At 36.8% G+C, this 15,732-nt stretch overlaps 1 protein-coding gene across 1 annotated transcript in view; it reads left to right on the forward strand.

Moving 5' to 3' along the window:
- Window positions 1-15,732, forward strand: part of LOC149813205 (putative inactive purple acid phosphatase 1) — a 107,190-nt gene that overhangs the window by 71,611 nt on the left and 19,847 nt on the right. The window contains exons 2-7 of the mRNA XM_089991347.1: window positions 7,559-7,744; window positions 8,618-8,709; window positions 9,018-9,090; window positions 9,240-9,362; window positions 11,913-12,005; window positions 13,081-13,210. Of these exons, the coding sequence (XP_089847473.1) occupies window positions 7,559-7,744; window positions 8,618-8,709; window positions 9,018-9,090; window positions 9,240-9,362; window positions 11,913-12,005; window positions 13,081-13,210 (697 nt within the window). The remainder of the gene's footprint in view (window positions 1-7,558; window positions 7,745-8,617; window positions 8,710-9,017; window positions 9,091-9,239; window positions 9,363-11,912; window positions 12,006-13,080; window positions 13,211-15,732) is intronic.

Below are 15,732 nucleotides of genomic sequence, written 5' to 3' on the forward strand. Positions count from 1 at the left end.
CATCGACTTATCGCTTACCATGCCAATAAAATACACATGTCGTACATGTGTGTTGACGATAACACTCTCATAATATCCACGAGGCTCTAAAGCAAGTTCAATAGAAGTCGCTGAGAGAGCAACGATATGCATGCGAAAATCGCCCCGCCATTCGTGTAACGATGTGTTTCTGCATCCACATGTTTTCAAAGTCTGTGTACAAATATCTTACAAATACATATTACATGAAATATAATATCTTACACAAACGATATGTATGTATAGCGATTTGTAAGATATTGAAAATCGATGCGGCAGTTCAGCATAATAACTTACAACTCGACGATACAAAACCATACTATCTAAAAGGTCGATAAATATATCGCACAATAAATTACAAATCGATAAGGAAGAACTTGAGCATAATAGCAAACAAATCGATATTAACTAACAAAAATGTATCTCACAAAAACAAGAGTCTGTTACTAATACAGCGGTTTGAGATACAATGCATACGATGAATGAATATAAGATACCTGATGGGGTAGAGGCCCTTCCTAGCATCTGCAAACAAGAATTCTTGTCAATAGGTCACAGCGTCTTACAAATATCATATGTATAGCGATTTGTAAGATATTGAAAATCGATACGGCAGTTCAGCATAATAACTTACAACTCGACGATACAAAACCATACTATCTAAAAGGTCGATAAATATATCGCACAATAAATTACAAATCGATAAGGAAGAACTTGAGCATAATAGCAAACAAATCGATATTAACTAACAAAAATGTATCTCACAAAAACGGGAGTCTGTTACTAATACAGCGGTTTGAGATACAATGCATACGATGAATGAATGTAGGATACCTGATGGGGTAGAGGCCCTTTCTAGCATCTGCAAACGAGCATTCTTGTCAATAGGTCCCAGCGTCTTACAAATATCGATAAGTTTCCAACCTTCGTAAGAACAAGATCTACCTGCAATAACTAAACAATGCCTTAATGGCACACAAGACGACATGCCTTCTTCATCGATAGCATGATGAGATGAAAAGCTACTCACGCTGCCTTAATGGCACTGAAAGGAATGTTTGTGAATCATTGATTTCTACCATGATGTCTAACGACAACAAAAATGAAGAGAAGACACTGGAATGTTTTGTAACGCAAGGCAGGCACGAGAAGACGACAGTGTGTTGTACAACAGGATAAAAAACAAGGCAGAAAGCTAGACTGGAGACGAAGGCAAAGTTTTGGTTGATAATGGGAGCAACTGTTACAGCAGATGGCGCAGGAGTTTAATGAATAGAGAACGTCTCCACTTTAAATGATTAACATCAAACTTTCTGGATGGAGGACTTTTTTGTCTTTTTATCGACCCGTCGTTTCACAACTTTTGAATGGAGGATATTTTTGTCATTTCCTCAAACCGTCATTTCAGGGCAGAAAAAGCAAGTAAGGGTGATTAAGTCTTTGCAACAGCACCAGAGTTCGATGCAAAGTTATGTCAACATACACGAGAATACGAGCCCCATGTGCATGAATACGTGGCGCTCATTCGATCCCCCGAACACAGACGTGGGATTCAGTGAATCATCGGGGGCGAACATACACCACCCTCTCGTTTCCTAGTTTATAGGATATGTTTCTAGATACATCCTGAACATTTTCCTTTATTATTTTGATAGGGTTTCCTTGAGGCATCTCTACCAGAATTATCGTGATCACCAGAATTAGCTTGATCTCCAGAGTTATCGTGATAACTGTGCAGATTCTTGCTGACTCAGATCCCACAATCAGTTCCAGATCCGTTCATGGTCTAATCAACGTATCTAGAACGCAAAAAATGAACATTTGAAGAACAAACAAAAATGATGGCGCTTGGGGTTGCCATTCATCCAAAAAATGAAGTTAGGTTGTACTGGATACCAACCAGCTGAACATCATCTCCTTAAATTTCTCCAAAACCCGTACCTGTTCAAAGGCTGTTGAGATTTCAGAGGCTTTTGGTTTGAGCAGCTGATTTGAGGTATTCACTGAAAAACCAACAAGCTGAATGGTTCCATCTTATATGAGATGGAGTTGCTGATCCGACCGTGCATTTCAGAGACAGGCGCTGGGTGGCTGGCACGGTGGTGGCCGCGTACGAGAGATGCCAATGGTATCAGCAGTAACCACCCAGCATCGTTAAACTGAAGCGACACACGCCCCAAAAACCATCTTTAGTGACGCTGCTAAAGACTCAAGGAGTCTTTAGTGGTGATCGCTACCGCCCTAAAGAGCTTTTCAGCGGAAAAAAAAAAATCGCGCAGCCTATTGACGGCGCCTGATAGTTGGCTGCCATTGTCACCTACTTTCTCTGTTATATATATATGCGCACGCGCTTCTCTTATTGCATCCCAGCTAGAAAGTTGACATTCACTCCGAACAGATACCGTACACAAAGGTAATACTAAAAAAAAATACAGCTAATAGAGGAATACGATTAGGAGCTCTCATCATACCGTGGAGCCGGGCAATCCACCGTCCAAGTAGTCGGTGGGCCCCACGTATGGCATGCCAAAATTTGCCTCTACTGACACATTGAAACTTTTTATTTTATTTTTTTTCTTCCAATGGGCATTTACAAGGACCTCACGCTGATGGTGCAAGAATCAGGTGCAATCACATTGCACACCAAAAGTGTGCCGCTACACCTGGCTGCCCTCTATCTCACTCTTGGCCACAGAGCTGATAGGGCTCCACTCAGAGCGAACCAAATCATCTTCTCTGTAATATCGCTTGGAAATTGTGCCTCTTCCTTGAGAGCTACGAGAGTAGAACCCATGCACATTCCACCAAGTGAGTTATAATATCGCTTGGAAATTGTGCCTCCATGCACATTCCACCAAGTGGGATTGAATATGACTTGTCAACGGCTAGGATTTGGTTCAAACTCAGGTAGAACCACACCCAAACTTGATTTGAGATGATGGTCAGAGGTACAGACCTGGATCTAATCGAATCCACCATATACAAAATCATACCCGGATCAACCAGACCTGGATTATACCCGTAAAAATAATATTCTTTATCATTTTCACGTTGAAAAATTGCAGCTCTTAATTAGAACTCGGGTCGGGCCCAGGTTTGATATGAAATTTCACAAACCATACCCAGCTCCATATATTAATCAACCCTTCATGTCTGACCTGGATTCTAATAAGGTCTTCTTATTTGTCACCAAACCCTAACCCTATAGGGTTTGGTATGGGACGGGTCCCGATCAAACCTAACCTATTGACAGCCATAGATATGACCTATGACCTAATCTGATCTCCTTGAAGGATTATACGTAGATGCATCCACTTATCTATAAAAGTGGAACGTGTTGGGAACTCATGTTGTGCTTATCTATGTCACAAAGACGGGGACAGCGACCGTAACTAAATATGAATTAGAGATGAGAGTTGCCAAATTTTCTCAAAAAACGTGATAGAGGGGCACATATTCTTTTTTTCATTTAATTGATTAAAAAAATTTCATTATGTTAATAATTTAAAGTATATTTATTGTTGAAATTGTTATTAAAAATATTATAATTTACTAAAAATTGATATAGTTTTGCCTGTACGTGTCATTAGAGACCAGATTACCCTATATTAGATAGGAATGTGAATTGGCTGGGTTCAAGGATTCAAATTGAGTGTTAACATGATGGAGTTATATATATTCGGATGTAGTCTAAGTAGATTAAAAAGCCTGATTTTGGTTATTAATGGAGATTTTCCAAATATGATTTAGCTATCTGCCCTTATAATGTGTTAGCTCACACACACACACACACACGATATATATATATATATATATATATATATATATATATATATATATATATATATATATATATATATATATATATATATATATATATATATATATATATATATATATATATATATATATATATATATATATATAACAATAAAAGCTCATTAAATAATAATATACACATCTAAACATGTTTTCCATTCATAAATTAGGATCAAGAAAGGCATAGAAGAGCTATAAAAAATTGGCAAACAATATTTCACGGTTAATTTAGTTTTAATTTTCCAAAAAAATGTAAATATATATGTTTTTCTTTCCTCTAGGAAATCAAGTTAGGGCATCCAAGTTTTGGCAAAATTGAATCCATATTAGAGTTTCTTGAAAAAATATGGTTTTAGAATATAATATTTGTATTCTAAACTTTTCTCCCAAAGAACAAAATTTTCATTTTTGTTGGTGTTTTGAGAAAAAAATATTTTCTTTTTTTCTTTTTTGGCTTTCAATGATTTTATGGAATAAGTAGTGTTTTAAACGGAGTTTTGCTAACAACATACAGTTTTACGTGCAATGGGGTTTAGGATATTCTTGATTCATATATAAAGAGCCAAAAACCAAATCCAACCCATTCAGCTGATTCAGGATCTGCAAACATGGTGATCAGCCATGTCATAGGGACACGCCATTTTGGATGCGTGTCCCTTATGACACGACCATACACACTGACATGCACAGATATTATTTGAATATTTAAAAAATAATTTTATTTCCATATAAATACATTGATTAAATATTAAAATGTCAAAAAATAATTTTTATTGATAAAAATAAAAAATCCAAAAAAACTTCTTGAACTTGCACCTCGAACCCGTGTTACGTGTCTGGTCATACCTGTATCTTTGTGACAGGTGATTAGGCAATTGGATTTTGGATCCAAACATGCTCCATTGGTATCCAAACTCTAAGCAATAAAATAATCATTAGAAAACTATTTTTGATGGTTTAACATATAAAAATGTATTTGTATTGAAATATTATTAAAACTAATAAAATAATATATTTTAAAATATTAAATTAATGTCCGTAGATGATAATTTTTGCTTCGTATCCGACTCGTGTCACCACGACACGCCTCCTAAATGGTGTGTCGTGGTTACATGGACTCTAAGTCAACCTTGGTTAGGTCTAAGTCTGGGTCTTTTTTTGGAGGACCCGATCCATTCATAGGCTGGCAACACATGCCACGGCATAGTCGTCACAGAGCCAAGGTCATCCTTCTTTTTGCAAAGCAGGTTATATGTTCCCCCCCCCCGAACAGGGCAGTTAGCTACATCTCATGATCGGGGGTCCCAAAGAGCACCACGTATGTAAGCATGTGCGTCTTGTATCCCCATGTTTGTGAGCATTAATTAGCGTTGGAGTTTGATGCGATTGCAAAGACTTAAGTACCCTCTCCTCCATTGGTGTAAAAAAAAATGACGGTTCTTGAAAAGGAGTGGTTGTAAAGACTTAAGTGCCCCTAAGATGATTATTTAAGACCCAGTCTCTGCACTGCATGATTATCCGAGAAAGAAATCTCCCCTTGAGGAGGCCATGAACATCAACCCTCTTACTCTCTCTCTCTCTCCCTTCTATTTCTGCTTCTGTGCACATCCATTAGAAGATCATACATTGCTCCATCAAGCACCGACTGACCTGCACAGGAAGAGGGTCTGGGGGCTCCTCCCAGCGTGGGTAGCATCACCAGTGTGGGTAGCATCATTCAACTTGAAGAGTTATGGAGTCTGATTCAGAGCTTTTACCCTTACAGAAGGGGGGGGTCTGAGGGCTCCTCCCAGCGTGTTCATGGCCTTTTGCCCTTACAGGAGGGGGGATTTACATTTCGTAGAACACCCGTCACCGGAACGAGATAAACACCCGTCACCGAAACGACGGCTCCGCTGAGACCTCCTCACTAGGGAGAGGAAGACGATGTGGTGGAGCTTCTGCTGGCCATCCTCAGCGCGACTGCACCGACTGGGTTGCTGTCGAGGAGGAGGGCGAGAACGGTGACTCTTAGCTTGGGCAATCTTTCTTTTGATGATTGTGGTTGTAATGTATCGTTGAAGTTAAAATGGGGAATGAAATGACAATAAAATTTGCTGAAAATTTACAGAAATAAACTAGACTCAATAACGAAGACCCCACTTTTTACGGATTTGGAACATGACCTCTGGTTAGGGAGATATGGCCCTGACAAGTTGGTCCTAATTCGGGTAGCGATTTACAATGATTTGCTTACTGAATAACATTACAAATCGCTATAGAGATTTGCGGAAACACTACAAATCGCTATAGCGATTTGCGAAAGAATCTACAAATCGCTATAGCGATTCACGGAAGACACTACAAATCGCTATAGCGATTTGCGATTTGTAGTGTCTTCCGCAAATCGCTATAGCGATTTGAGGAAACACTACAAATCGCTATAGCGATTTGCGAAAGAATCTACAAATCGCTATAGCGATTCACGGAAGACACTACAAATTGCTATAGCGATTTGCGATTTGTAGTGTCTTCCGCAAATCGCTATAGCGATTTATAGTGTCTTCTGCAAATCACTCTAGCGTTTCGTTGGAGACCCAAAAATACTACAAATTATTGTAGGAAAGCCCGATAATACTACAAATCATTGTTGGAAGGCCCAAAAAAAATTTGGTCCGGAGGGCGCTGCCCCCCGAGCCCAAAAAAAATTTGGTCCGGAGGGTTTTACAGTGTTTTACGAAGAAGGAAGAAGAAGAAGATGACGATGGAGCAATGTAGGATCGTCTGTTGGATGTGCACAGAAGTAGAGAGAGAAGGGAGAGAGAGTGAGAGGGTTGATGTTCATGGCCTTCTCCAGGAAGAACTCTTTGTTTCCCTTGATTTCTTCTCTAGAGAGAGAGAGGGTTTTACAGTGTTTTACGGAGAAAGAAGAAGACATGTTTGTCCTTTTTTTGAACAGAAAAAGAAGAAGACTTTGAAGAGTCAACATCATCCTCGACTTTCTGGATGGAGGACATGTTTGTCCTTTTTTTGAACTGTTTGTTTTTTCTTTTTTGAATGAAGGGCATTTTTGTCATTTTCTCAAACCATCACTTTATGAGAAGAATAGCAAGAAAGGGTACTTAAGTCTTTGCAACAACACCAGAGTCCGATGCAAAGTTATGTCAACATACACGGGAATACGAGCCCCATGTGCTTGTATACGTGGTGCTCATTCAAAGCCCCGAACACAGACGTGGGATTCAGTGAATCATCGGGGGCGAACATACACAACCCTCTCTTCTTTTTGGCCTGCCAACGTCTTTCTTTATCTTTTCTTCCGTTCTTTTACCGTAGTGGAGAATCCATTGCAAAAAAAAAAATGATTTCACACCCGCTTCCTCTGCGTTACTCTTCTATAAAAAGTCAAACAAAGGAGAAGAAGAAGAGTTACTGTGGTTCTCTGTAAGTTTCTTCTTTTGTTGGTAGTTAAAAAAATAGTATTAAAAGTTATGGGTTCTCACTGATTTTACTTCTACTTAATGGCACCTTGTTTTTCTCTATTGAGGAAAAAAACTTTTGGTTGTTGGGTTTTTATTCACTTGCTGAGAAAAATTGGTTATTGGCTATAAGGAAGCTTAGAAGAAGATTGTTTTTTAAGTGTTTTTGGTCTTTGGGGTATTGGATTTCTGTAATTTTCTTTCATCTCTTGTTGTTTTCTGAGTGGTTGTTGTGATCTTGTTGTTTCTTGATCATCTCTCAGGTTCCAAGCAAGATGGAGCAGTACTGGGGACTAGTTTTCTTTATGAGTTTTGCGGGTCTTGTGAGATTTGGAGAGGCAACAGTGCCAGGACACCAACCTCTTGCTAATATTGCCATCCACAGGACTACTCGTGCTCTGCATGAGTCTGCCTATATTAAAGCATCTCCTCTTGTTCTTGGTTTGAAGGTAATTTTTAAAAGCGTGGGTTGGACATTTGTGTGAGAGTTCTGTTTGTACTCTAGAGCCCTTCTAGTTGTAACTTTGAGATTATGCACTGCACTGTGTGGTTATCTATGTCTGAAGATCTCGAAACAATGGTCTCTCTCTCTCTCTCTCTCTCTCTCTCTCTCTATATATATATATATATATATATATATATATATATATATATATATATATACACACACACACACACACTTTGGTCATTAACAATATTGTGTCATTATAGGTATGTTTCATGCAGATGGATATTGGTTGATTTCATCCTGATGGTAATCCGCTAATAATTAGATAATAAATCCTGCCGTGGTTGTATGACTCATATCACTGAAGCAGTTCCGTTTCTTTCTAAGGGCATCGCATCATCTTACTTGCTGAAAATGTAATATAGTGATGAAATCTACTTGGATGTCATAGTGAATATGTGAATAACCAATGCTTACAACTTGCAATGAACAGTAGCAGCTCACATGTGAATATAATATGCTCACTAAAGGATCTGAATTATTCCATAAACAGAAACTTGGGGGGCTTGGTCCAAGATTCAGGTTATTTGAGATGACTTGGGAAAGTGACACACCCTTGATTCATTTCTTAATCACAACGATCCTGTGTAAATCTTATGACCTCAATTTATTAGTTTTAATCCTCACCAATTTCATTCATTATATATAATCATTACAGGCTTTACGTTCATGCAGTTACATGTAGGCCTCCAATTAGGAGGTTTATTCTTCCAATACAATGCATCAGCAAGGACCAAAATAAATGAGGAACTGCAATGCTACAGTGCTCAAATTTCACGAATTCTCTACTAATACTTTTGCTTGATTGTTTCAGGGTGAAAACGTTGATTGGGTAACCTTAAAGTTTAGTCACCCAAACCCAAGCATTGATGATTGGGTGGGAGTATTTTCTCCTTCAAATTTTAAGTAATGTTTATCTCTTCCTCAATAAATCTACAATTCTTTTGAGCAAATTTCTTTGGTGTTGTCTCTTTGTTGATGATTCTACTTATTATTCTCTGCAAAAAAAGATTTAGATCATTCAATGGAGTGGTCTATATGCATCAGTTTGACCTTTGGCGGTACCATTGCTTTAAAATTTTCTACTCAAAACCAAAATGCTCATAGTTGTTGTTTATTTGTTTGTTTTTTCTTTTCTCTGTCTATCTTATGATATATTCAATGTGTAAATAACATGACTAAGCAGAAGTAATGTAATCACTCTTCTTTTTCAGTGCATCAATTTGTAATCCTGAAGTCTTTAGCTGGGAAGATGAAGCTCCATTCTTATGCACCTCACCTATTAAGGTTTGTTGAAGGCTATCTTATGTGAATTAATCAGTAGCTTATGAGAAGGTGTCCATTTAATGGAAACATTAGTCTTACAGAATCTATTTGGCATTGCTGCCTGAAAATGAACTCCTTGATCAATTTTGCTAAAAAATTGCTCTTTGCAGTACCAATATGCTAATTACTCAAATCCAAGCTATACAAAGACAGGAAGTGGATCACTGAGGCTTCAATTGATCAACCAGAGGGCTGACTTTGCATTTGGTCTCTTTTCAGGGGGAATCTCAAATGTATGTTTTCTCCATGGCATGGAACTTCTCTGTATTTTATTCTTTTTGTGGCTTCATTTTCCAAATAACATCTGGCTGATGCTCGGAGATTTGCTTGTCCCAGTCTCTGCCTAATGTGCAATTTATGTTCTATCAAACGTCTGGTTAATTAAATGCTTTATGCTTGTGGATGTGCAACTTAAGCTCATTTATCCTTGCTTGAAAACATGCAAGTTTACATTGGTTGGTAAAGGAAAAATATTCTTATGTTGTAGATTGAAGCTTCACATCATAAGCTAGGTGATGAGTAGCATAAAACAATTAGTGTGATGCCACGGGAGAACGAGTTGGGAAAGCATGTCATAGGTTGGGTATGAGAACATGAACCAATATTTTGTTACAGCCTAAAGGAAAAACCCTTCCCTACAGATGGCTCCAAAGTCAGAGTTATGTATTAGCATCAATTACATGTCCCACATGTATTCTCTTATTTCCTTTTGACATTTCTCATGAATTATGGGCCCTAACCACTGAGGTGCAGAGTTACAAATAGGGTCCTCTATACTGATCCGTGTGTCAAACTCGTCACATTAACAAGATGGGATTCATTAATTGAAGAAATATATTTAGTTATTTACCTTTCCAAAGCTCTAAACCCTAAAGCTGAAATAGAACTTTTCCCAATTGCTGTTCTAGTGAATCCTATAATGGAACTCTTGAGGGTTTTCATGGCAACATCCTCAGTCAAATTCATATCTACAGCCCATTCAAATCTCCAGATACACATATCACAATTTGAGACAATTATGCTGCAGTTTCTTGTCTTAACCGTGCAACATGGAATTGATTGCCAATCTGCCCTGCACTCACCAGGACAAGAAGGTCTCATGAAACCATTATGATTGTAAGATAGTGCCTATGCTGGACCATCATGACAAAGGAAAATGCTTAGTCCCAACCATTTCAAATGTTGGCACTTGGCATACATAAAAGGGAACAGAGGATACACGTGACTAATACCCTAAAAGCATGTTTCCCAATCCAGATAGTCACATGGAAGTTTTTCAAGAATCTCACCTCTACTGGGTATTTGCTCATGGTTAGTGAAGTCACTCTGGAAAGGATATAGTATAAACAGTCTGAAGAGAAAACTTGATTCTCTTAGCAGACACCTGAGTGAAAATCTTAGGAACCCTACAGAAGTAATATTTATCTGAAGGTATAATGCCAACTGCACTTGCAAATGGAGAGACTTAAGTTTCCCTTTAGATCTGTATAGAAATTGGAGTAATAGATACCAGGTGTTGTGAATCAAAAGATCATGTAACAGTCTAGTGAGGTATTGGTGGGCTTTGGTCTCCCTTCATAATGTAAATGTTTTAAAGCAAATGAAACATGACTTATAAGGAAATGAACTGACCTTTTAGCTTTATTTAGTGAGTAGGATGCCTTGACTTCCTCTCAAAAGAAGCTTGATGAATGCTCTTTTTCGAGGTTGTAAGTATCGTATCATAACCCATATCGTTCGGGCCCAAAATAAGATACATGTTGTATCATATTGTAAAAAATTGTAAATTTTGAAAAATTTTAAAAAATTCTAAAAATCATAACACACGAAAAATGATGAAATGAACAAAATGCAACCCTAAAACCGGTTTTCACTCATTACTCGAGTGCCCCATTGCCATGCCAAATCATTTAATGTCATCTTATCCCCAAAAAACTCAATAAAAGCAAACAATATAATTTTTTTTATCTTAACTGACTTCTTTAAGTAAAAAATAGTGGTAATGCACTCTTGATGAAATCACAAAGGCCCTCTCCCTTGTGGATAGATCATCCCCCAAATTACACTCAGGGCTCCTAGAGTGCATAGATTCCTCTCTAATGCCCTCTACACAAATGAGGAAATCGGCCCTCAAGAGGTCTTTAAAACAAAAAAGAAAAAATTACGATTGGGGCCTTTTTTAAGTGTGCCGAAGGTGTATCGTACAATACAACCTGTATCATACAATACGGTATGGTACGATACATACCCATATTATGATATATATGATATGGATACGATACACACTCTTATCGTGATACGAGTGTGTATCATATCATTTTTCTAAAAAGTAACGATATGTATTGTACGATATGCTACAATACAGGCAACATTGCTTTTTTTGTTGATATGCTCACTCCATCACGATATGTAGGCACAAGCACATATGGTTGCAGATTCATCTCCTCTTGTTTTCATTTAAGTTTGATTTTCTTTACTCTTGCATGCCGAAAGTGCTCCTCACACTGCATTAATTACTTCTGGATTATTATTACAGTACCCTCTATCTCTATATGAACATAATCACATATAAAACTATCAAGTGAATGTGTTATGGAACTTTCTTTCTGATAATTAGTATATTTGGGCTTTCACTTCTCTATTCATTATTTCAAAATAGATTGTCATACTTGACACATGGCAATGCTTGTTTGTTGTGTTTGCCTGTGGCATTGGTTGTCATTGGTGCTGCTTTTTTACATGATTAGTGCCTGACCAGGAATGTAATTGTGTTTTTTAAACAGCCAAAGCTGGTTGCCGTCTCAAATGCTATAACTTTTGCTAACCCAAAGGCTCCTGCTTATCCTCGCTTAGCTCTAGGCAAGTCGTGGAATGAAGTAAGTATGATTTTTCACCGCTAATACGACATCATTTGACTGCACATACCATATGCTTGTATTTTTGTATTTATTTTCATCCATTTCAATATGTCTGCATGTTTTCACGTATATCTAAATCAATATTCAAAAAATTGGAAAAGAAAAGGTCATGAATCTAACAAAATTAGTAAAGAATAATGATATAGGAAATGTTTTTTTTAAGAAAAGTGATATCTCAAACAGATGGCATTGCACCATGTTTGATTATTCATCGTTTGTCATTATGCATGTGACATCCACCTCTGACTCAGCCACTAGCCATCTAAAATTGGACTAATTATGATTAACATGAAAAGCAGCTCTTTTTTCTGCCCGTCAACTTGAACTGGCAGGTTAACAGTAGCTTGACTGCTCAATTCAGGTCTGCAGTAGCTTGCTTTTGACAAACTATATGACTTCTATTATATATTAAAGAAAATAATTTTCTTTTGGTAAAATTGTGCTCTATGAAGTCACCATTTGTTAAATGTCATAAGCAGGAATTGCGTCATACTTGGTGGGCAGGAAATACATTTACAGCTGTTTGGACTGAGTACTACGTTTTTTTTTGACAGCTTCAAGTTGTTATATGATAGATGTACATGCATTATGTATTTGTCTATGCATATACATGTGTCCCTGATTAAAGCAGAATCTTTTCAGTAAGACTTGCTGGGTTTACCCATCAATGGGTCAAAGGAAGAAACCAAGTGCATTTTGCATTCCAGTCCTTCTCATGTGGATGACATCAACATGGTTCATAATTTTCTGTGCATGGTCAAACCTGAGTCTAGCCCAGCCTATTTTGTATGATGGGCTGGATTTCATCAGCAAGTGATCCAGTAGTTAGATTTCTGATGCAGGATTCTAGCTTCAAGGGACAAGAATTAAAGAACACATGCAAAGAAGCTATAGTTTAGCTTGACTTGTATTCTGGTTGAATTGAGTTGTATCATTGAATATGGGCCAGTAAATTTGAGTTTTTTAACATTGAAATATCTCTAACTTTTTTTGTGACACCTTTTCTGCTGACTTCAACTTATTTGATACTCAGATGGCTGTCACTTGGACAAGTGGTTATGATATCAAGGAGACAGTTCCTTTTGTTGCATGGGGTCTGGAAGGACAAACCCAAACACAATCTCCTGCTGGAACATTGACATTCAGTCGTAATAGCATGTGTGGTATGGAGTTGTCAATTTTATATGGATTTGTATCCGTCAATTTGAAATTGGTTTGGAACTGTATGGCTAATGCTAGACATCCAACAGAGCTCCTGCATTATACACCCAAAATGTTTGTTAGTGTTGTTAAAATAGAACGTGTTTATGCTTACATGCATGCAAGAGAAACTAATTTAAGAATAGAGAACCATTTCAGACCTCAAAGAAATATTTCTATAATTTCCCTATTCTGGCTTGTAGAATGTAAATGCTTTTTATGACCCGAGCATCTTTCCCTAATGGTCATATTAATCTATAATGGATTAAGCTGTCATTGTTCATCATAGAAGCTATGGCCAAAAGCCATCAGCTTTGCAATGGACCAAATGAACATGATCAATAGGTGAAGGTTTGGACTTAAGGTTATGAATAGTTTTACCTGGATAAGGGTAATATATTTTCTGTACCACCATCAGCTCTTGCTTTTAATTTGTGGTTTAAGGAGTACCTCCTAATATCTCTAAATGGTAACGTGAGTCAACTTGTATATGTCTAAAATTTGGTTGATTCGGCACAGACATTGAAGTCCATATCTAGTAACAAGGGTCAAAAGTTTTTAAGTATAGGTTGATGAAAATGTTGTAAGATACAAAGCTTGCTTTTTGACAATGTTTGTACCCAAAATTTTGGTTTAGGCTACTATGAAAACTTCAATCCCCTTATAATTGGTCTCCCTTAAACTTGTCTTCTCTTACATATTACTTATGGCTTGTTATTTCATCAACAGAGGTTAAGAATTAACCTATTTTATGGAATTATAGATGGGACACTCTCCAAATTGAGTGAAGGAAATTCTATATTTATGCAGTTTATACAGATCACCTACAACTCTAAACAAGGAGCCTGGTTTGGATTCTCTTTTTGTGGTATTGATTTCTTGCTGATCTGGTATACAATCACAACATAATATTTGGAGAAAAATATGGATGAAGGGGAAGGTCTAATACATTACAGAATGCTTCTGAAACCTAGGAAAGCTTAAATATTTCTAAGAGGTGAAGCTGACAGGAGGAAAAGCAGTCTTGACCAAACATAAACGTGTACTTCATGTTTTACTGGCAACAGGTGCAAGGAATTGCCTAACGATGCCTACATGTGCTTTTGTTTGTGCATAAGAAATTTGGTAGAATAATTGAAATTTGTTAATTATCCAACATATTAAATAAGTAATTATGTGCTGGACATTTGTAGTCCTTGAAATTGTGGATATTGTAAATCAAGTATCTTTGGCTCTTGGCTTATGCATGCACCAGATGTATCACGTGTAATCTGTGAAAAGAATTTAATATATTTGAAACATAGTCACAAATATCGGTATCGACTATATCTCGGCGAGGCTATTTCTTGCAATATTATGGGTTTGGTGATAAATCTCAGGAAATTCTTGAGAAAATCTCAGGGCTTAAAAAGTATAAAAAATAAGAAAAAATAAGTAAAAAATATCATGTTTAGACAAAAAATACATAAATAATAAACGAAATAAGTAAAAAATGTAAAAGAAAGAAGAAAAACATATTTAAAATGTAAAAAACAAATAAAAACAATAAAACTAATTGATATTATCGTGATAATATCACAATATTCTTGTGATAATATCTTGATATTATCAAATTGGCAATATTTTCAAAATAGCGTGATATTTTACCTATAATCGCGAATTTACAATGATAATATCGCGATATTTTGAAAATATTGCCGATATCTGTGACTGTGATTTGAAAGAACTTCTTGATATCAATTTATGTATAGTAAAAGATCAATGACAGATAAGTGTTTAATATTGCAGCATGTCGGATGAATATTATTAAGAGATCTAGATGCAGATCACTAGGGCTAATGCTTGTGATGATGGTGACAATGATGACAAACAGATTTATACAAAAGAATTTCTGTTTTTGGATGTTATCTTTGGAAGATGAACTTATTTCTTGTGGTAGACAACATAGAACTGTATCTGAGCCAAGGAATAAAGCTGAATAGAGGCCTTTCATTCATGCAAATTCTGAATTGACTTGGATTTGGCACTTGACTGGTGCTTGCATTCTTTTGTGATATATTCTGATAACTGTTAAAATATGTGTACTCTTACACATATATGTATGTATATATATATATATATATATATATATATATATATATATATATATATATATATATATATATATATATATATATATGTGCAATACCCGATAGGGGTATTTCTGTTTTTTTGCATTTTTTGTTTTTTATTTCACGCAAATGGGGGCCCCACATAGAGTCGTTGAGGCCTCCAACGGTCACAAATGTGACCGTTGGGGGCTCCCAACGTCTCTATGGGGAGCCCCTTTTGGCCTCTCATTTTCCTCTCTTCTTTGTGCATAAATAGGGGCTTTCCCCTTTGTATTTACTCACTTCTTGAGGAGCTCTTGCTCTATTGTAATGGGTGTTATGTGCTTGTGTTTTCCCCTTTAGTGGGTATATCCGCACTTCATGTGCATGTGTAT

This window comes from Nuphar pumila, chromosome 16 (genome assembly GCF_984573655.1).
Source record: "Nuphar pumila chromosome 16, dmNupPumi1.hap1.1, whole genome shotgun sequence".
NCBI lineage: Eukaryota > Viridiplantae > Streptophyta > Magnoliopsida > Nymphaeales > Nymphaeaceae > Nuphar > Nuphar pumila.